Source organism: Coturnix japonica, chromosome 4 (assembly GCF_001577835.2).
Source record: "Coturnix japonica isolate 7356 chromosome 4, Coturnix japonica 2.1, whole genome shotgun sequence".
NCBI classification, from domain to species: Eukaryota; Metazoa; Chordata; class Aves; order Galliformes; family Phasianidae; genus Coturnix; species Coturnix japonica.
The window spans coordinates 48,911,086-48,934,593 of record NC_029519.1 but is presented as its reverse complement, the minus strand read 5'-3'; the positions used below and the strand labels follow the sequence as shown (position 1 = coordinate 48,934,593).

Below are 23,508 nucleotides of genomic sequence, written 5' to 3'. Positions count from 1 at the left end.
GGTATACTGCATCCTACCCATCTGGCACAAAAACGTGTAATAATTACTGTCCCATAAAAGGAGTAAGTGCTGAGTGGAGTTGAATGAAACAACAAATAACAAATATATTTCCTCTGTTGCTTGCAAATCTTTCTTATATATAATGCAGTTTTTCAGGTGTGTTGAATATTTTGCCAATATTTCACTCAAAACAGCAGCTACTGATAACCTGTTTTTCTTCACAGTGTCTGGTATGATACTATGTTTTGGTTCTAAAAGAAAACCAGTGTTGATAATGCACTGATGTTTCTAGTTGTTGCTGAGCAGTGCTGCGTGGAGGCCATTTCAGTTTTCTGTTTCTCTTACTGTCCTAGCAATGACAGGGGGCCCAAGGAGCTGGGAGGAGACAGAACCAGGAGAGCTGACACAAATTGGCCAAAGGAATATTCCATACCATATGACATCATGAAGAAGGGAAGTTTGGAAGGGGTGGGAGTTCAGCTCTTCCTCTGATTTCCATTGTTTGGGGGCTACCTGGATATTGGCCAGCGTCATTCAAACTTGCATGCTATACATAGGTCACTCTGAAAGTAATGCTTCATATGTATTCCCATGGAAACTACAACTGCAAAGAACACAATATCACTACTTGTTAGAGCAAATTCTCAGCTACAAAGCACTACCTTTCAACACAGTCTCCACCATTAGCTGTGTATTTTTGCCCATGATGAACAAGAGCCTGCACACTATGTTTTTAAAAATCTGCATGGCCATCTGGAATGTGGCATGTCTTTTAAACATTCAGCAAGCGCTGATGAACATCAGTGGGTGCTATATTTTTCACATAGAGCAATTCAGTTCCACACCTTTGATGCATGTGCACTTCCACATCAGATGCCATTTTGTCAGATTGATTTTTCACTGCCGTCTGGCACAGGGCAATAAAATGTAACAGAATACTGATGGGAAGATTCAGCCTCTACTGCCATGCCACCTACATCCGCCACTGACGTCACACGCCAGCATCATAAAATAGGACACATTACTTTCAGAACAGCTGTCATAGAATGCCAGCATTCAGGTATCTGAATTCCTGTGGTCTAATCCTGCAAATGCTGAAGTCAACAGTATTTCATGGCAAGCTTGACTGTTTTCTCAATTACTTTCCTGAAAATAACCACTAGATGTCTTCAAATTTCTTTCCTGTGTCTTGACATAATTTAGATAAAGAAAGCATTTAAAGGGTTAACAACTTGAAATCTATTTGACATTAAAGAAAAGTTTGAAAATTACCACAAGTCACTTGGGTATTAAACTCGCCTTCCCGTTTTCTTTCCAGTATGTCCTGTTTCACCATCATGTTTGATGTGTTTTTGTCTCCTTTCTAGCTATGGAAAGACTTAAATAAACTGTGCAAGGCCTCATTGGATGTAAGCATTAGAAATGACTGAAAAAAAAGTGTTTTCCCATTTACTAAAAATGTAAATTGACAAGGACAATAATTGCTTTTCCTCAAACCCTTTCCAGTTCTGGTTACTGAAGATGCCATTTCTAACAGCAGTAGGCAAACAGTTTTTGAAGACAAAGTATGACTTGAAGCTGATGTCAATTTTTTCGGCACAACTTGTTCAAATATGTAGACTAACATTTAATGTTAAACGTGTAAGTGGTCCAACTGATTTCTGTTTGAATAGAGATCTAAATGAAGAACTCTGATTCATGACTCAAACCACACTCATGAAAGTGAACTAAGCACTTTCTGGAAAAATGAAATAACATAAATCTTGTCTAATGCTCCTATTATTTTTAAAGTAGGAGACAGAAGCTGATTTATTACTTCAAGCTAAGTATTAGAAATGGGAAACTCATTAACAGTCAGTTCTTATATATTTTCAAGTATTTCTTAAATGGATGCAAGCTTAGTGTTTCACAAGAATAGCTGTCTTATATGGGGACTTCTTAATCACAGCATAAAGGCAGAGTATAAAGACCTCAGAGGCAGGAGGTCAAATGCTAAAATGTGACCCTTAATTTCCCCTCCAAATGTTTACTTCTCATTCCAGGCTCAAAAATCTTAAAAAATAACTATGGAACCACTTATTCAGTTCTGGAAAGCAATAGCACAATACCAAGGATGGAAAGTTAAGTTCTCACCTGCCCAACGACTTTCCATAAGTCTCCAACACTTCACTTCCACTTAAAGTCCCAAAATAGGGGTTAAGTAAGACTTAAGTGGAACACAGGCTTTGGGCTGGCCCTCTGTTCTGGGGCGAGTTCACCATAATGCATAAATAAATGGGAAAATATATATATTTCACTAAGCAAATATATTTTGTGGCTATATTTTCAGTGCCAGACCTAATGTGAAATTACAACTACTGAGTGATTCACAAGGGCCATTTGAGCAGGGTTTCTTTTCTGGCACTTTGTAAATAGTTCCTTTTGTATTTAATGTCTCTCTTTTTTTTTAAGTCCTATAAGTCAAGAAACAGTGCATATAAATTTATCTATGTTACTTTTCCAGTGAAAGACTTGTATTCTGTAATTTTATTAATTATATTTATTCATTTAATCATGACAAAAGCAAAATGCTTCCTCTCTTCTACTGAAAATGAAAATAAGTTGTAGCAAATTAATTCCACTCTAGAATGTGCTGTCTAAACTGGCTTTTTTATTTTGAATCTGGATCACATATTCCCACACAATTCATCTTTAATCTAGCATTTAAATAAGCATAAACATAATCTTCAATATTTAATTGTGCTTTGATCTGATGACATCATAGGTGGTGTGTCATAATTTTTATACTTGTTTGTTAGCTAGCATGATTTCTATTCCCTATGGATATCCCCAACTCAGTGTTTCTTCCCAGTTGCCATAAATTTAAAGCCTGTTTTCTAAATTCTTCCTATTAACAGCAGTAAGAGTGGAAATGAGTTTCAAACAAACGCCTACTCGTGTTATCACAAGTACCATAAGTTACACTGAAACAAAAGAAGGCAGAAAGATGTTAACTAAAAGTAGCTAAACCACATTTTGTTTTCTACCTGGCCTCTAAGGTTTACCGATTGTATTTTAATTAACGTACTGTGATTGCCTGTGCATTTACCACCTTGGGCAAACAATAAGTATTAACAGCATATTCTCTTTGCAGATGCTCCATACTATCTGCTGATTAGTTTATCTTCAGGCCAAAAATTCCTTGTGGGAGTTGAAATTACAGCTTTTGAGGGATTAAAGATATAAATTGCTAGTAAGTGATTTCTAACTGTTTCTCAACTGATGTTTTCCTCAGTCTACAGTATTTGCTGCTTTAGACATGGTTTCCAAAATAGTCAGGCACAGACCTAACTTTACTTCCAAGAATAAATGCCAGAATTACTTAATCACATTTACAACTTCGTTAATGTGGATAACATTCCTAACCTTCCTGAATGCTTTTTGAGTCAGGAAGTTAAAATATTTTGGGATGATCTTAATACATGCAGTTATCAAGAAAGGCAAAAGGATTTGAAGACTATTTATAATCAAGACAACTATGGAGATCATTAAACTTACAAGAAAGCTTTCCAAGATTTCATAAAAATGAATTTTTTTTCTGCATATCTTTCTCAGAAAAGCTCTATAAGCATCTAAAAAAAGTAAGTGGGAGAAAATATTCTGATCCCTGTATTAACAACTCTGCTTCCTGTGGCTTTCAAGCCATGGGCCGCAGAATCAGTGGGTCTGCAGTCCTCTTGTAAATGCTTCAGATAAAATAACTTAGAAAAGCAAGTCCACTTTCAGCATATCTGAACAATCTGTGTAGGATTCTGTGCTTCCATGGGAAACTTCTAAGGGGTCCTTCAGTCAGAGAGGTTTAAAAACCGCCGCCTATTTTCCATGGTCTCTATAGGCATAAGTATGGCTCATACTTGTATGTTCTTAGAAAAAACTACTGACATATGAAAGAACACTAATCTTAAGAAAAGCTATAGGCCAAAACACGTTTCAGTACAGAAAATTGTATATAGCTCTATCTCTGATAATTGGAATTGCCATATAGTTGCTCTAAAAATTCCTTTCTTTTCAGTTAAAAGAAATGAAACACATTACCAAAGTAATAGCATAATGATAGATAATCCTTATGAGATTAAGCATCAGATATCCAGCTCAAAAAGAAATACGTGTCTGAGATGCCCTCTAAACACAGAGATTAGAAGGCAAACATCCGAAGCACACCATGCAGCATACCACAGACTGACCGTCCAACAACTATCATGATGACAAAAAAACCCCAAACTGTACTTATTTTGAAAGTAATAAAAGTAATTGATATATTCAAGCTGTGCAATCTCTGAATTCCAGCAACGTACAAGTTCCCAGTAAATACCACGTCTGGAAGTGCCATGCTGTTTAGGGCCTTTATTTTTCAAAAAAACAACTCCACCTTAATTCATTTGTAAATATTTTGCAGTCCTGCTTAATAAGCCAAGATGTATTTATAACAAAATAACTTATTTCCAGTGAAAGGCATACTTGGTTTACCATACATTTAGGAAACCTGACAAAAACTGTCTGGAACAATGCCTCTAACCAAGAGAAGAATTTTTACACTGGTTGTTTTGGAAGTCCGCTGTGTGTGATCGCTAAGAGAACCGAAAGAGAATCGCTCTTGTATCTGTAAGAGTAGGGACAAGCAAAAGTCAGAAATGCAGAAGTATTCCACAGAGAGATGGAATACATATCAAGTTTGAGCGTGATGATGCATGGATCGTTTTTTAAGGGAACATAACGTGATAAATCTTTAGGAAGATGAAAAGGGTAATGGATTCGGCCATAAAAGCCATGCAGTTTTGTGACAATAGCATCTAATTATACTTAATAGCTTCTGAGAGCTACAAAGAGCCTTTAACAACAGTATGGGTAAATACAAGATAGTCTAAAAGAAGTAGTTTTAATTGAAAATTTTCTGCTTTCTAGGAAGCAAAAATGTGCTATGCAGTTCCAGAGCTTTGAAAGGAAAATACAGCAAAAAAGGGAGGAATAAAACAAACTGCTTAAACATGGTAGTACTCAGGCATTTAGGAAGTCTCGAACCCCTAAGTGCGCAGTAAGACACTCTCTGTACAGCAGGTTTACCAGCCAGAAGACTGATTCCCTAAGTGAGCCAAATTCATCTCTGATTAAACATCTCTGAGAGTGCTGATGACATAGTTCCCCTTTGCTGATCTGTACTTTGATCATACTGTAACACTTGGTGGATAATAGCTATTTATATAATCTCTGTATGTCACTTATCTCCCCAGTGCAAAATAAAGTAATAAATAGGTGATTCTGTAGCTTCGCACACATGGGATCAGTTTTTGTTTGCATTCTGGAAGCAGGGATAAATGTAAAGCTATTAGTCTGTACTGCAGGTTTGTGTGAATGCAGCCTTGTGCTGTACAGGTGGAAGTTGATCGTCACAGCTTTAGGACAGAATTTGCCAGAGCACCCAGCCACGGGAGACTGGGGAAAGGCAGTGATGTGCCCTGCCTCAGTCTCTGTCTACCACAAGGCTCTGCAGGATCAAAAGACAAGATCTAAAACCTTTGTACACAATTTATGTTCCAGGACACATTTCAAGGGAGAGGGCAAAAGCTGGTGTAAATTTGTTAAACAGATGACCCGCATATCCCTTCTCCTATCACTCTCCCAATTGTCACACCCACATTAAAAACAACAGTTAATACAAATCAATACAATAGTAAAATGAATAGCATCAAATTCTTTGTTTTCATGTGCTGTTCTTCTAGAACAACGTGTAATTTAAATGACAAAAAAAATCAGACTGACCTATGCAAAATGGAGTAGTAATCTCCAGTTCCATGAATATATTGGCTCATGCAACTCCCATATGTAAAAAATCAAACCTGCAGTGTAAGCCCACCGACAGTATTTAGTTTATAAGTAGTGACTGTACACCTAGCTCTACAAACTACTTATTTTGGTAGTAATTAACAAAGCACGGCAGAAATGAATTCATTATAGTACATATAGGTATATACATTATTTGATACCTTGCATAAAACAAAATTAGGTTCTGATTCAAAGCCAATTATCATCAGTAGAAAGGGCATAAATGGTTAAGCTGGTGATCTGTGTGCAAATACTTGAAAAAGAGATACAGAAAGTTTTGCCAGTAGCGATCCTGCCTAGCAGTGTGAAGTAGAACGCGCCCCTGTGCTCTGTGAGAGACCACGTTAACTAACATCGAGCACTGCTGCTTTCAGGACCCGTGAGGAATTTGCATATTATGAAGCAAAACAAAACAGAGAGAAGTAAATTAAGATTAGAAAACAGTCAAAATACGCTCAAGGAATGGTTTTTTGCCTTGACAGAATAAGTTTACTGCTAAGTAACCAAAGCACTCAGAGCACAGTCTGTTCCTGTATTGCTGTTGTACAAAGGTTCAACTAACACAAAGCGTAACATTAAATGTTAGTGGCTTTTTTCTTTTCAAGCTCTAACACATCACAGCAATGTAGAACATCAAGCCTTGTTGTCAAAAGAAATCAATTCTTTCCGACTGCTCAGGTTTACGGGATATCAGTTCAGCGAATAAAATCTGTACCACCACACAGTCGGGTAACTCTTAACTTGTCTCATCAAATCCAAGCTGCTTTATGAAAGAGGTATTCCTTGTTAAATATTTATAGCTTGCTATTTAGACAGTAAGTAAAAGACAAAAAGCAAACTAAAACATTCCACACAAAGCAACAGAGAAACTAAACTAAAACAATGTTTCCACCACAGTAAAACATTATGGATTTAGTGCCAAGCAAGATCTCCAAGTCAACTGCTTTTCTGCAAAGCCTTCTGTAAAAGCAGGGGCATCGCTGTCACGAAGACATGCCTGAATTGTATTTTGTGAACTGCTGCCTATTTCAGACTCACACAAACACAAAGCTGTGCTTCAACTGAAAAAACCCAAAAGGACTAACCAAACCTCTCCGTGGGGAAAACAAATCTGACACGGCGGTTACTATTAATTAACATTCTTATTTGTTCAATGCTACTTCCAGTTTCCAAAGGAAGTGTGACAGGCTGAACTAATAAAATGCTACTTCTGAAAGCTGCTAACCTCCTATTTCCTGGGCAAACAAGCTACCCTTCGGTTCCATACCATGCACTAGTGTTCAGCAGAGCAGCAAAGTTAACTACATCCATCGGTTACAGCTACGTGCAGCCTCTTTTAAAAAATCAACGCTTTCAAGACCTTCTTAAAGGCATTTCTGTTACTTTCCTGTCAAATGAGCTAAAGGAAGAAGCAGCAGAAGAAAGGGGACTGTGTGACAGATGGTCGCTAGAAAGCAGGCGACCCCTGAAGCTTTCTAGCTCGCTGTGAGTCAATTATTAATGGGGATTTCTCTTCTTACCGCCCCATCCCATGCGGAGAGGAGCGGCAGCAAAGCCTCCCTCAGAACGCATCCATCCCCGCTAAGTGACTTGGGAAAGAAGCAAATCGGCAGCGGTGAGCAGATGGTGCAAAGCGGCTCAGGAACAGGAGAGGAGACGAGAGGAGAAGTGAGCCCGCGGAGATGGCGTGTCCGAGGCACAGACCGCAGGACTTACTGACCCGAGCTCTCCACTGGGATGTACCGTGGGAGCCGCAGATCGCCTGTGCTCTGCATCCCCACCGCTTTGTTTATCGGAAAATATTCAAAATGGAAACCTGACTCCACTTCTAAAAATAGCTGAATTTACTGAGTTTCAACTTGAAGTCCCACTGCTGAAGTGTGACAACGGTATGCAAATACCTCGTCTTATCTCCAAAAGGCAGCATGTCAAGCCACTGGGGGAAAGCCTAGACGAGCTCTCCGGGTCTTTACATTAGCTCTTCGCAAAAAAAAATTAAATAAATAAGTAAAGTAAAACCCGTTAGAAAAGAAATACAAATAAAAATAAAGAGGGCAGGGCAGGGCAAGGGAAGAGCAACCGCCGCGAGCGCTCAGCCGCGGGGAACTCTCCGCTTTGCCCGCACCGGGCCGCAGCTCCGCTCCGCGCTGCCCCCTGCCGGGCTGTGCGGCGCCGCTCCCCCCCCGCTCCGCCGGCGGCCCCGGCCCGGCCGTGCCGGGCGCTGCGGGAGCTGCGGATCTCCCCGCAGGAGCCCCGGGTGGCCGCCCGCGGCACGGGGAGCTGCTCGCCCAGCCGCCCGCGGCTCTCGGCTCCCGCGCCGCTTTGCCCTGCGCTCTCCGTCCGGATGTCAGAAAACTGAGCAGCTCGCGGGTCGAGGAGCACTTTGTTTTGAGAGGACCAAGTCATGGCACACCCTCCCCCCCGCCCCGGACGGAGAAGACGCTATGTGAGGCTCTCGCTTATTTGTGTCCAGTTCGCAGGGCAAGGAGCAGTGTATTGCCCGCAGCCCTTCAGAAGTTGAGCGAGCCCGTTTGGGAACAGCTCGAGCAACACGCGACTAAAGCGGGGCCGCGGGCAGAGCCCGGCACTGGGACAGCTCCTTGTGCCGGACGGGAACCCGAACTCCGCACGGCCCCGCACGGCCCCGCACAGCCGCAGACAGCCGGGAGAGCGGGAGGAGCCGGAGCCGGGCAGCGCCCGCCTGGGAACGGCGGTGGCAGCGAGACGGAGCCGCTCCTGCCCGGCTTCAGCTTGGGCTCCTTCGAGGGTGGGGGTGGGGGAACGGCTTTTTCATTTTCTTCGGAGGCGGCGAAGGGAAACCGAAGAGCGACCTTTTGCCGGCAGGGAAGGATCTGCCCCTCTGGCCGCCTCCCAGCCTTACCTTGTGGCTTTCCTGACAAAGTAGGAGCGGGTGAAGTCGCAGTGATCGTCCAGCCACGCTTCCACCGCTTCCTGCTCAAGCGAGGGGTGGCAGCTGCGCTCCATGCTCCGCTCCGCGGCCGCTCTGCCTCCCCTCCCGGCCGCCGCCGCTGTCGCTTCCCCCGTCAGCGGGGCCCGGGGCGCGGGGCTCCCTCCCTTCCTCCCTTCCTTCCCCTGCCGCCGGGGCTCCCGGCCTGCCGGGGCCGGCTCCCAGGTGCTCGCCCGGCTCGGGCGGCAGGAAGCCCGCGTCCGGCCCCGGCCCCGGCCCCGCCGCCGCACCTCAGCGCATCCCCGGCCGCGGCAGGCAGCCGGCTCCACCTCCCGCAGCGCCCCGGGGGGCTGCCGCGCCCCCGCCCCGCCCGGCTCGCCTCGGGACGGCCGCGGAGCACCGGCAGCAGACCCCGGGCTCGGGCTGGAGATGCCCGGCACTGGGGAAGGCGAAGGAGGCGTTGATGTGCGCCGGGAGCGCTGCGGGACGGCTGGTCCGGGCGGTCCGCGCGGGGCAGGGAAAAGCACAAAGCGATGAAAAAGTAAGTTGTGAGTCTGGCAGAGGGACCCCCCTTCAGTTATTCTCCTTTCGAGATGTGGCCTGCTTTAGCCCGCTTGAAAAGGTGGGGAAGTAGAAGTCTTCTCCGAGTGTTTCACGACTGGGTGTCAGCTTGAATACGAGTAGGAAAGCCCCGGCTTTTCGATCCTTCATCCAAAAAGCAGTGAGGCTTTGAAATTCGTTTGAGACCTTGAATGAACACAGCCTGGCTTTGAAGATGCTCCGGACTCACAGCTGCTTTTTTTTTCCCCCTCTACTATTAGAAAGCGGCATTAGAAACCTGGGTTAGTGCCAAGCATCGCTTTTATGTCTTGTAGTTCCACCCTGTGCTATACATGTGCACACATACTAATTTACCAACTGCATTCACAAAAGACAAAACAGAATGCACATATATTATTTCCTGTGCCATCTATGTACATAGGGCGTCTTTGAAGGCAAGACATCAATAATGAAAAGCAGCATTTTACTGTGGAAAGGAATCTTTGGGGTCTTTAAAGTGATTGTCTGATATAATAAACTGAAAAAGAGTGTAAGTATGTCTGACCCTCTTAAAGCCTCTCGGTGTACACGGGGTGATGCACTTCAGACGGAGTACGCAGCCCCTCACACCTCTGCAATGCTCTGCAGTGGTTCTAGAGCCTTGCCTCCAGCTCCTGGCTGAAGAAATGGGATTCTGCAGTGTGAGCAGAGGCTGCAGCAGGAACTTCACAGCAAAGCGGCTGAGAGCCTGTCTGTGAGCTCGGGGGGAATTTTTTCCTTTGTCTTTGTGTAACATCTGTCTTCTGGCTGTAACTACTTGTGTAATATGAGGCAACATGGAAAGGAAAGGTTTACATCAACATAACTCCTTATAATTCAACTTAAAAAACAAATCTCAGAAGCACACATGGAGCAAAATGTGAAGATAATGTATAAACTGCTTAAGGTGCGCTGCAAAACTGAAGCCACTATTCAAGGCAAAGAGGAGTCTTTCAACAGGGAAACTCAGAATGCAGTAAACCACAGAAGCAGACAACATGGCAATAAAGGAGCGTGGTGTTTAGTGTCAGAATTTGAAAAGCGTGATCTGTTAGGAAAAAAATAAACTTGTCATGCAACTCATAGATTTCTACTTTAACTGTTTCATTCAGACCAGGGCTTTGAGGCTACACTGGTCGTGGTGATAATTATCAGATCATTTCTCGGAATGGACTCATATAGGATACTGGGCACAGTCCTGCACATCCCATCCCTAAAAGCTACTGCAGAATTATCACAGTTGATCTAGAGGGGAAATCCAGAGCTGACCAAACAGAAAGAAATCTCTCTTCTGTAAGGAGAGAGAAAGAGATTTTTCACATAGGGATGAATGCAAATATATAATTTCATTTCTGGCATTTAAAATACAATAGGATTTGCTCTCTGTCTCATTGGAGAATAATAAGATAATGGTCAACAAAATTATGTCAGCTGCAATACATACCATCTCATTTCATGTAATTACGAGTAGCATTAACAGAAATAAGCATTTGTACTGTAAGACTCAGTAAATACCAGACAAGAATAAATAAGCATTGTACTGAGCTCTGTAAACAGTAGTGTTAAAGTCTAGGCTCAATAATGATAATCATAGAATGGGTTGGGTTGGAAGGGACCATAAAGGTCACCTAGTCCCAGCAAAAGTCCAGGCTTGCTGAAAAGTGAGAGTGCAGCATCCCTGCTCATGCCACAAGGTACTGGGACTCTGGGTGAAGCTTCTTGGACTGCGGACAGCTGCCCAGGATGAGGGAATGTGCATTTGACTTTGTACCAGAGGAGAGGAAGTTGGGCAGGGCCTCAGTGCACTTTGCACCAGGCTGACAGCCACTCAATTAGCCATCCTACAGATATGAATCAGTGAAGTCAGTACAGGTGATCGTCCTCCTATGAATTCAGTGGTAAAATATCAGTTCAAACACTGCTACCCAAGCAAAGAATTGTGTAGTCTCTCCCAAAATAAATCATAAAAATGGAGACGTTGGGGGAAAAAATTGATAACTTTCTCCGTATCTGATGGATTTCCATGAATAATAATGAACATGCTGTTTTCATTTTTAAGGTGACAGGAGGGGGTGGAGGCCAAGCATAACAGAGCAACGAATGTTAAAGGTGGAAACATTTTTCATAGTTTTGGCTTCCAAAGTCCTGTGAAAAAAGCTCCATGCATCTTAACTCACACCCAGCCTTCCAGTCTGCTTGCAGAATTTGGACGACAGAACTGTTGTAGCTGTAAAGTTGAAAAGGATCTGTAGTAATGACCCATGAGTGAGTATGGTCAGTTCATGTTTAAAAGCTACTTGTAGCAAAGCAGGGTGCTTGAGAGTTTCATACAGAAACCAGAATTCTTTTCCTGCAGAGGCCCATTCTATGTTGGGAGTGGTTTAAAGAAAAGCTTTTTAGTTTTTGTACATTTTGCAAATACTTTAACATAAGAAGATGAGAAAGTATTTCATGTTATGCATTATGAGTATTTTGTGGGCTTTTGTTGTTGTTGTTGTTTGGGTGGTTTTTCTGTCATTTGCAAGGCACATGAATCAGAGATGCTACTAACTCATGGTCAGATGTAAGAATATGACTATAGAACAAATATGTAATCAGATTAGTATTTATGTGATATTTATGCTCAAAGAACCCTTTATTTATTTAAAAGAACCCTTTATTTATTTAAAGCTCATTTATTTCTATAACGTTCCCACTTAAAAGGGAAGAAAATAAGGTTTCAAATGTCACCGCAGTTGACTTATTTGTCTCACTTACTCATTAGATGAATTCAAGCAGCATTAGCATTGCTAAGAAGTGGGAATGTCTTTTTGACTTTCTTCCATCCCTTAAATCTGGACAACGGTTGGTCCATTTTGGCTCCTAAAACAAATTTAGGACTGGGTTGTATTGCCAGTGAGGCTAGAATATGATAAGGGAGAGGAAAATATTCTGTTTCCTTGTTAGCCAGCACTTTTATGCACATGCAAATATGTACACAGTGGAAGAATCTTAGTATTAGCAAAGCAAGTTTCCATTTCTCTGCCACTATTTCGGATGTGGATGAAATAGCAACCAAAATCTGATGCATCCAAGATCAAATTGTCAATTCAGTGATGAAAATACTAAATCATTAGAATTTCTTATCAGTTTATTCTCTTTGTTATTCCCAAATAATAATTGGATTGCTTCCCAAATAAACACAGTTCTGCAGAGCTGCTCACTCATTGCATAACCTGCCTTCTCCTCTGGGATAATGTTACATATGTCCTACAGGAAGCCATGTAAAATAGTAGCTTCCTCCTATTTTGATTTGAATGTCATTGAGCATTTGCGTCAATCAAAATACCATGCAAAATTATTGTTCACCCCACAAAAACAGCAGCTTCTCTAAATAGTTTGTAGTACACAGGCATTTGTCTGGAAAATACTGTCTGAGTTTATGTCCTGAAAAACATTCTTCAGAATTTGAATTTTAACATATTAGCATTTAGAGTCTCAGGATAAAGAGACCGTTTGAAGTCTTGCTGAGTTTCTCTTTCTTGGCCTTCTCTGGTTTAAGTAGTGCTAGTTATTTCAGTTCTTCTTTGAATGTCATGTTTCATAGCCCTCTGATCATTCTTTCTCACTGTGGGTACTGCCATTCTCGTGGTGTCTCACTGAGAAAGGATCAAGTAATCTAGTTGAACACTTATCAGTACCAAATGAAATGGAAGGGATATGTGTACCCTGCAGGCTCATACAGTCCCCCCTGTGTATGCGTTCTTGGCAGAAGCCTGATCTTGACTTATGGTGACCCACTGTATCCTGTATTCCCTTTTCCTAAAGAGTTGCCATGTAGGCAGGTGTTCCCTGTGCACCTGCTTCCTCATGCCTAAGAATACTTCCTTCTCTTCAAACTTTTACATTTCTTCTTCTGATAACAATCCATTTCTCCAATTAATCAACATTATTTTGAATCCTATATCTGCTCTCCAGTGTATTCTTGACCTTGCCAAAAGAACTGCAAATTTGCTGAAGGACATGGGTCTAGTCAATGACTGGGATGGCAAAATTGTAACAGGGATTCTCACCATTATTTCTGGTTTATTTAACCAGTTTCTGATCCTTAAAATGCCTAAACCACACCTTCATTGAATATACAGACACAGACATGATGAAAGTAGAGAGGCTATGGAATGGTTACACCATGGAATAAAAGCAAGGTCAGTGTATTGACTGGTTCAAGTGGGGAGGCTACAATGATGTGCAAATGTGCATTCACATAGTCAGTTTCCATTTACATTAAGCAGACTCTTCTGGGCTTCTAACATGTTCGAAACTGAAGCTTTAATAATCCCTCTCTATTTATTTATTTATTTAAATTAATACATTTATTCAGAGTTTAAACAGGAAGTATTAGGTAAGTAGGAAATTGTGTAAGCCAGATTAGATTCTACGCCCTTCTCAGTGTACAAGGAAGGAGAACCCTAACTCCCCTGGAGCAGTGGAATGCTCTTAACCTATGTCAGTGGATCCAGAATTTAATTTTGTTTGCAGATTCGATCTCTCTATATTCTCCATTGACAATTATAAAGAATTAGCCAAGTGCATAACTAAAGGCATTTTTCCCACCAGTATGAAGTTATATGCTATTTCTCTCTTTCATGTTTTCTAAACATAGTGCTAATTCACTCAAGGTTTTACAGCAGATAAATTCTGTATCTGCAGAATAGAGTGGTATGCATATCAAAATCTTTTGAGGATCTGATCAACCCTGGCACAGCAGTTTATACAGCTTGATGTTTTCTGTTGTGAATATTTGTGTAGCATAGCATGATAGAACTGGAACATGGGGGAATAACCTTGAGGAAAGCAAGAAGCACCTCCAATGACGGTGACCTCAAGTTTTCTTCATAACAGGTCACAGAATCTCACAATTCAGCATTAATGCAAGGTTTTAGAAAGTCTACTGCTTTTATATAGGGTCTTGAATACAGCACATCTCCAAGTACAGATAATTCTCCTTGCCAATCTATCAATTTCTATCATTTTGCATTGCATTTATCTGTCTTCAGTATCATGTATGGATCCTACTGCTTTGTTGTTTTCTTCCAGTAGATTAGAAAGCCATCTACTATGCCATTTATACATTCACAGACGATAATTCTCTGTTAAGCTTCTCACAAAGAATTTCTAAGTCCTCCCTGTCGGCACACATTATTAGCAGAGCTTATTTCAACACGAGTCCTTGCTTTTCTGGATATGTTGTTTTTGGCACGTTTTCAAAGCAGTGATCTCTCTGAAATCACAGACAGGTTTAATAGCTTCAGCAACTCCTATCACACCCAATAAGAGTAACTTTTACCTGTTGCCTACCCTTTGCTTTGAGAATGAGTGTCTATTACTGGAATCTGGTATTACTATTTATTTCGTTTCAGAGTCCCGTCTTTTCAAAATGCCATCTTCCTACTTGGATATAAGAATTCAGCTATTTGCTCTCTGATTAACAGCTTTGTCTCCTGTGTCTTAAAATATAGTCCAGACCTTACAAAGTGAACTTATTAGGTCTATATTCAGTTGCCCTTGCTATTATTTATCATTCTATAACTTTTTGTCATTTGCAACTTTTTCCAGCAGTAATTTTCTATTTTCATTTAGATCGTTCAGTGTGGTTTGGGTTCACTTAGCATGAACCACACTGATGGTATACATTGTTTTGTTCTGTTTTGCATTTCCCAGATTTTTTTTGTAAAACTGTGAGCCAAAGTCCTACAGAAATCTGCAGATGTTTACTTTATCAAACATACATAATCGCATGGGAAAACAGGAAGGGTTTCTTTCTGACAAAATCTATTTTCTATCTAACTGTGCTGACTGGCGTTAATTGTACTATCATCCTTTAATTGTACACTGATCGTTTCCTGTACCAGCCTTTCCATCAGTTTTCCTGACGTTGATGTCAGACAAAATGATCTACAATTTCCTTATTAAATAATGGAACAATGCTTGCTTCTCTTCTGTCTTTGGGAACTCTCGTGGGATTTCAAGACATGTTTTTCATAGTTTGGTTCTTTTAAAATTTATCCTACTGAGGTTTTAGGCTGGTTAAATGGGTATTATTTTACTTCCTAATATTTTGGAATCTTAGTAGTGAACATCTGAATTTCTACTTCAATAGATCACGTGAGGAAAATTTTACTGACACAGAGTTGATCAACCTTTCTACTTATTACTATCAATATGAAATCTTCATAGTCCAGAATGTGTAGCATAAAAAGGTGTTTATATTGTTGACTTCATGGCATTATCCATAAAGAGGGAAAATGCAGTTAATCAGAAACCCTGTGAAGTATTTGCTATACTTTATGGTGCCCAGAAAATTTGTATCACAATGAAGTCTCAGTACAGATAGGAATAAGTAATAAATTTGGCTAGTGCCAGAGTTTTAAAGCATTTTATGAATCTAAAACTCTTTCAATGACATTATTTATTTAGAGTAAAAGCAGACTTGATCTTGTCCAGATCCCAAAGTAATTAACTGCTTAACATTTCCTAGTGATCTATGTGGGGGAGATTTTTGAAAGATGAGGTGTTCCTTTGACCAAACTTTACTTAACTGAATAAATTAACTCTTTTTTAACCCACTATGAGTAAACATACTATGAGTAAAACAGTGGTCTGATTTAGTGATGAGAACAAACTTCATTGGTATTCTATACGCATCACTGATTCTAGAAAAATATTTATGAATAAAAGTCATTGCTACACTTTGTAAAGAACACAATTGGAGTAAAACTTCTTTGTACTGGAAGCTGTACAACAAATCTTTTGCTTGGGTGGGGACTCCATCAAATACTCACTTTTTTAATGGAATGGTGAGGGAAATAGAGGTTTGGACCTAGTCCAATACCGAGTCTACAAGTAAGCACAGTATATATCACTGCACTATTATGCAGTGGGCATAAAATTGTTTTTAATGCATTTTAGGAATGTGTAGACAAATTCTGGTAATTAAATAATGTTAATCTGTGGTTGTGAAGGTTCAACAAAAATTAAAAAGTAAAAGATTACTTACACATAACGTCAAAATTATAACCTAACAACCACAAAGCATTCAGTGTTCTAAACAAGTGAGGGAAATGTGTAAGGAAGATTTTTTTTGCTTGTTTGTTTTTGTTTTGTTTTGTGTTTTGAATGGATGTGGCATAGTCAGGATTCTTGCATTTTCTGCTTCAGCTTTCATGCCCATTCCTGAAGTCATCTGTGGTGCAGACATTTATTCAGCCAAAGGAATTTGAATGAGTCTATTCACAGTGTACCATTGCTGAACCCAAATCAGCTGCTATCTGATGAAGAGGTGTTCCCCCAGTGGCTGCTCATGCATACCATTTTTTAAGCTTTGGCTGAGGTGAGGATCTTGAGCCTTCAAAACCATTTGATGCTAAGCAATTGGTTTCTGTATAATAAGTAGAAGTAAACAATTGTAGATCAAGACAGTAAAATAGATTTTCAGATTCTCCCATCAGATACCTTGGGGTCATTGCCACCATGCCTTCCTGAAGAATTGACTATTTCTCAGGAAAACAGCAAGTGATCTAAGAGCAACAAGGTCCACATTGTCATGGCTACACACCTTCCCACGTGTCATGCTTTGTTTCTCAAATTGCTACTTACATTTCATCACTGGCAGGTTGCACACTGTTTCTGAGGCAGAGGCTGTCTCTGGCCATGTGGTTCTGCAGCATTTAGAATAATCATTCCTTCACGTGTTGCTGTAAAACCAACACAAATGACAGAATAAAACCTTTTTTTTTTGTTGGAACCCAAATACAATTTGTATTTCTTGAAAGCTTTTCTATTAATCAGTGTCCTCCCATTACATTCATGAAGACAAATAGTTGTCACTACTCATGTACTACAGATGGCTATGACTAAGATTATGTGATTTGACTTGGAGTACAGAGAAAGTTTTTGTCATAGCTAAAATCACGTTGGATGAGTCACTTTCTTTTAGTTCAGTGTTTATCCTTCTAGACCACTGGGGAGCTGATTTTTAATCTCTTCCTTGCAGCCAGGGGTTACGTGGTAGCCTCAGATAACCTCTGCCACCTCCTATGAGCAGGGAAAAACGACATCAATAATGTCCTTCAGGCAAAGTGGCAGATTTGACTTTCTCTCTTCAAACGTTTTAGCCTGCATTTGCTTTGGTAGCATATGAAAATGTGAACTGTGGCTTTCATCTCTGGAAGATAAGAGAGTCACTTTTAGGCATTCAGTGTAGATTTTGGACAAGAGAATCAGACTATGTGAGCCAGAAGAAAGTTAGGAAAATGGAGACAGTAATACAGAAATAAGCATACAATTCTGCTGAGCTACTTGTTCCAGGCAGGAACAGTGAGGAGGCTCTTATGAGCTGAAACCTTCTGCCAGCTGCATGCAAGTCATAGGCTGTGCCTGACTGACCCTCTGTTTGCCTGTACAGTCTGGTCTCTTTTCAGAGACCTGGAGAAAAAAAGAAAAAGAAAAAAACATTTAATTTTTATTTGAGCTGATTTAATTTATTTGGGGTTTATTCATTTCCCAAGTAAAATGGTTATGTGGAAGCAGAAGTTCCTGTGGTGTTCTCTCTGCTCGATTCATGATGCAAGTATCCTCAAAGAGCTGAAATGTGACATAGCCCATGACAGCCTGAGAGGAAAGGCTGCAGCCCTGCCCTGTCACCTCACCCTGCAAGGAACACATTTTTTGCCTTTCCACTGTGCTATTTTTTTCCTTTCCACAGGAGGCCAGAGAACAGAGGTGCAAAATGGACTGGAAGACAAAATGTGTCTGTGTGTGTGTGTGTGGTATGTGGTCTGTATCCGTCATGTTATTTTTCTTCATTAATGATCTAGAAAGGTGCTTTCTGTGTGCTGACATCTGACTTTACGGGTCTTGTAAGAAAACAGCTCTGCTGATTAGGTTAGTATTGACAGGACCGAGGTCTGTATTTACAGAAAAAAAGCTACAGTAGGCCCAAAGGAACTATATCTCTTCCTCGGGTCTTTAAGCTCCTGAAGTCCCAGGATACGTCAAGAACGGTTCTCTACTGCATGGTGTTTTGGTTTTTTTTTTCGGCATTATAGAAATTCAATATTATTAATAAATAACCAAAATACTTCTTTTGATAAATTTATGTCTTCTATCATTCTGCTACTTAAACGCCTTTCAGAAATTAATTAATTTATCCTCCTATCATTTCCGTCCCAGGTAAGATCTTTCTGCTAGTTAATAGGAGGTAGATCACAGCCTTTTGCTTACTTCATGTCTGACTCTTAAGTTTTCTGATTTCAGACTGTCTGTGAATAAAAATACCCTCCTATTTTTCTACTTAAAATCAGTTTTGGTGAGATAAGAGAACTCAGAGTTGTGTGGAAGGAAAAACACACAAATCAGTCTTCTTGATTATTTGGAATTTTACTGAGGTTGAAAGACGTTCTTTTTATATGGACTGATTCTCTGTTTAACTATTGCCTGTAGTTTAATATTATTCTAACATAAGACAAATTTCGTCATTGCTAAAATCTTTTATCTTTATTGATTGCTACATTACAACAAATTTAGAATGGAAAATGTGTAAACAATATGTATAAATTCATATACATATCTAAATGATGGCAAACAGACAAACCAGGAATTGGAATCCTATAATGACTGTTCCTTTTCAGGGAAGAAAAATAAGAAATTTAAGTTGATTTTAAACTATTCAGTAAAGTAGAAAGCAAAGGCTGCAATGCCCACAAGTGCTTTCCAGCCATAAAAGCTTGTAGAATATAGATTTTAAAGACAGATACAACCCCACTGAGCATTGATATGAAACATGGGTAATACTATTGTTCTCACTTATTAAGACTCCTTACTTACTGTGGTTGGTTGTCCCTGAATGGTTTTGGTTACTTTGTTTCTGACACTTATGATTAGTAACATTAAATCATTTCTGAAACTCTTGCTACAATTGAAAAAAAGAAAATGTTTCCTCAGTTTGTGACACAGAGAAGTGTCTGCCTTTGACTCCCCAGTTCTTCAAATCCACCAGCCTGCGTCCAACAAAGCTGATGGAAGGATAAAGGTGCGTGAGCATCTTAAAAAGTAAGCGTGCAAATGAAGGGACATTCTGTTAATGTCTCAGGAGTTAGCAGCACTTGAACAGCACAGAGCCTCACAGCATGCCCATGCAGGAGTAGCTTCATCTGGAGGTCTGTACCATCCCAAACAGTATTTTTACAATGAGGACTCCTGTGCAGGATTTTTGCTGTCTGGAACATTAGTATGATTCAATTAAAAATCACTCTGTCACAAAACCAAAAACCAAAAGTCAAACCAAAACAGAACAGAATCCTCAAAAATGCCCACAACTGCATTTGTTCTGATGCTCTCAGAAGAAACTGTGCTCCCACTTTAGGCTGGAATCTACCTGTTTATCTGCTTCTTTGACTCTTCTATGGTTTATCTTAAATATTTCTTACCCACTACTTCAAAAGCAGTAACAGATATTCAAACTTTTGTTTTCCTTCCCATTTTTAGTTAGTTAGGTTTGTTTGTTTGTTTGTTTGTTTTTAATGGAAGAAATTAAAGATGTGCACCTCTGTGTATTGCCCTTCCAACTTACAGATCAAGACTAAGAATACTGTACCGTCTCTGGTGTTTTTATCACATTCTGTTAGTGTTCTTATCATAGCCAGTGCTTGAAAATATCTTAAACTCCAGTGCCAAAGTAAAATGTCTTCTCCTATTCAAGTCTCCTTCAGAAAATACTTATTCCCTAGCATTTAGAAATACAAGTTAATAGTGATACTGAACCCTCATTGTCTGAACATGCACACTATTGGTACTGATTTATTGCTGTCCTTTTGTTCTCACTTGTATACTGCTTACAGAGCTCTGCTTCTCCATAAAGGTCCTTGGGACATGGACTGAGCCTTTGTGTTTTGTACATAGTGTTGTTTCTGTTCTCTGTTTGAATGTCTTGACCTTTAAAAAGCAACTCTGAGCCTGCCAAAATGTTTTGTATTTAATCAAGAATCTAATTCAGAGATAGCAAATCTCGTACAGGCCTGAATTTCGCTCTGCATACTGTTAATGCCAACCCAATTTTGTCCACGTAACTGTTCATTAAGCTCAAGCAAAAAGTGCTGTAAACACAGATAAAATGGCCTTCAAAGTGATGAGAAAAGCTTTTCTTAATATTTACTTTAATTCTCACTGACAAAAAAGGTAATTCAAGTTCAGATTAATCTGTTGTATTTTTTCTCAGGAATGAGAAAAAATATAACTGATATTTTATTCCTCAGTAATGCAGATTCATCGCACTCAGCCAAGCTGAGCACAAACAATGAAGAGAAACAATTTAAAGAAAGCCATTAAAGGTTAAAACATTTGTTTAATTAACAACAATGTTCCCTCCAGTACAGAACATTACTGACCACTAGAAAGCTGGTTGTACTGCAGGCTTTGTTGATTTCCACGGACTGCAAAGTAGAATAGGAACTTTCTACATAAATCCTGGGGTGCTACCACAGGAATGCAGCTGCAGGATCTGAGCTGTCTGACCCTGGCACTGTATTAGACTTTCAACTCACTGGGTAAAGTAATTATTTAAAAATCGGCCCTGGGAGAAGTGCTCACTGTTTTATTAATGTTCATCAGATTAAAGAAGTAAAATAACTGAAGCAATATGAGCAGTACATAAAAGCAGAGGAGTGAAAGGAAAAAAAAAATGCATTTAAAGTGTGCCATGGCCTCTCTGAGAGAGCCTCTCATCGATCTCCCTTCCTATTCACCCTGTCAAACAGCTGGCATGGCGTGTGCTCTGCGGACAGGCATTCAGACAGCTGTGCTATGTGGAGCACAGATGCTTTCACTTGCATGTGGTAGTTTCTAGCCAGCTTCCAGAATTTTGGTAGAATTGTTCACAGATGTTTGATGCACGCAGATGATACAGAAATTCAATGAAAAGGGATATTGAATTAATACCTGGGCTTGTCTTACTTTTAGCTTTATCAGACTCTAAGGTTCATCTCGATGGATCCAAAAGGAAATTATTTATGTATATTGAATTGAAATTCCTTCTCAAAGTTACTTATATCAGAAATTTAGGAAAGAAGCCTTTTCTACTTCTATACATAAGGGCTTTGAAGTGTTTGTGGAAGGCACTGCTCTGTCACTGGGAGGTTCCCATCCACACAGCATGCTGCATGTCTTGCTCTTCAGAAAGCACTGTTAATGTGCCTGAATAGCATTATAGATTTCTGTGTCCAAGAAGAGTCTTTCAGTTTGTTCACATCACTGGCTCCCTTAGGACACTGCAGTTTTGCCAGTAATGAAAGTAGTAATGAGTTTCTTATGCTAACACGGTCTACTGGAAAGCAATTGGAATAAAAAAAATTTCACTTCTTGTACGCTGCCAAACAGCCTCCAGATGGGTGGTGGTCTTTGTTCCTGCTAGCTTGAAAGTTTCCTTGAAAGAAGAATGTTTGAGGCAACACTTGCAACTTTACTTAAGTGTGTGCTCTCCTATTATTTGTGGCTTAACTTGTGCATGATGCTTGGCTATTCTGCAGTGTCTGATTCTTTCATACACTGCGGCCACCTCAGCAAACAAACTGGGATGTGAGGCTGGAACAGCATTCTTCTGGTCTAAGTACCGCGCATTTACTGTGATTGACTAAGTCTCCATATTAAGAGTTTTTCACTTTAGAGCAGTTGCACAGAACTACCTGCCTAGTCCTTGCCGGCATTTATTAGAATTGGTAGGAAAACTACCGGTATTAATGCTAGTACAGATTTTAAACCAAAGACTTTCTCCATTATTCCTAAGGATCAGACCTGTCCCTTTGGATATCAGTGGAAACGGAGGTGGTGCTAGGTGCACATTTGTAGGAAAGAGGTACAGAAGACCCCAAAACCATACAAAAAAACTAAAACAAACAAACAAACAAACAAAAAACAAAAACAACCCACAACAACAAATGGACTAGTGACAGCAAGTGCTTTAATCAGAAGATCTTTTCATTTTCTCTTTCACTGTATGTTATGCAATAAATGGTGAGCACTATATTTGCTGGCAAAGGAGAGAAGTCTGGGAAACCTATTCATTTTATTCCACATTTAAACAAACAGTTTCTCAAAACCATGACCAAGAAAGGAAGCAGAAGTACTTAGCAAACCTATATTAAGTGTTCTAACTCAGTGTTTATACTTTGTTCCTGAAAAATATACTGACTGTATTGATAGCTTAGTAGCATTCAGCTCCTTCAGTCTGATGTGGGAGAAGGCTTAGAAAGTATTTTTAACCCTGTATGGAAACTTAATTATGTTTTCAGAATACCTGCGGCTCAGTACAGTCTGAGCCATTCTAAAGCAAAAAATTGTGGTCTACAAAGAAAGTTCATATGACTCCCACAGGGTAAAAGTGTCTGGGAGAAAAATGCTGGCAGTGATGTGAAATATCCAGCATTTCCTCTACCTTTCTAGTACTTTCATTGCACACTTATAGGACAGAACCCTCCAAACACCAAGGATGTTCTTATAGCAAGATGACTTCTTTCACCCAGAAAACTCTCTGTATTACTTCCAGATTGCAAAGTAATGCCATGAGAAACTGAGATTTTCTAGATTTGCATTTGATGAATAAAACTGTTTTCAATGACTGATCTGAACTGAAGATAAATGCTGATATTTATGGAATTGTACTGTATTCCCATAAGTATGTATTTTCAGGTACTTTGCCACTTCCTACCACAGGAAATGTAAATCAGATTTTAAATATGTGTCTTGAAAAGCAAAACTATTTAAATTTTGTTTACTTTTTATTGTCGTCCCATTTGTTTTGGACATTTCACATTACAGGTCCTTTGTCTCTGAGTAAATGACTTTTCCTATTGGAAGACAAGTTGCAGCTTTCAAGTGCAAAGTTAATTATCCGTTTCAAGTTAAAACGGATAATGGAGAATTACTGCTGCATTTTAAGAATGCACCTGAAATATTTGGATATGAAGCTTAGATTTGTTTCCAGAACTTATAATCCTGATTGCCATAATAAAGTCCCTCCTTCCACAGAAAGGATAAATTGTAAACAGCATTGCATAGCAGATCTTATATTTTTAATGAATTATGTTATCATTGTAGAGCTGGTTTTTCCCAGCAATCTCTACATATTCTGT

General features: G+C 40.0%; 1 protein-coding gene and 1 long non-coding RNA gene across 7 annotated transcripts in view; one reads left to right on the top strand and one right to left on the bottom strand.

Annotated features, from left to right (window-relative positions):
- Positions 1-9,053, bottom strand: part of PDE5A (phosphodiesterase 5A) — a 60,857-nt gene extending 51,804 nt beyond the window's left edge. For 2 of the 5 annotated variants that reach the window (XM_015861889.2, XM_015861891.2), the window contains exon 1: positions 8,741-9,053. In XM_015861889.2, the coding sequence (XP_015717375.1) occupies positions 8,741-8,844 (104 nt within the window). In that variant the 5' untranslated portion in view covers positions 8,845-9,053. Of the gene's footprint in view, positions 1-7,379; positions 7,717-7,760; positions 7,900-8,740 lie in introns of those variants that run through there. The other 3 variants (XM_015861893.2, XM_015861895.2, XM_015861894.2) reach the window with 3 other exon arrangements.
- The window catches only part of LOC107313554, a 114,936-nt gene that overhangs the window by 63,388 nt on the left and 28,040 nt on the right, over positions 1-23,508 (top strand). Inside the window, exon 5 of one of the 2 annotated variants that reach the window (XR_001555059.2) lies at positions 354-6,745. The exons of the other annotated variant lie outside the window; for it this stretch is intronic. This is a non-coding gene — a long non-coding RNA (uncharacterized LOC107313554). Of the gene's footprint in view, positions 1-353; positions 6,746-23,508 lie in introns of those variants that run through there. 2 annotated transcript variants of the gene reach the window in all.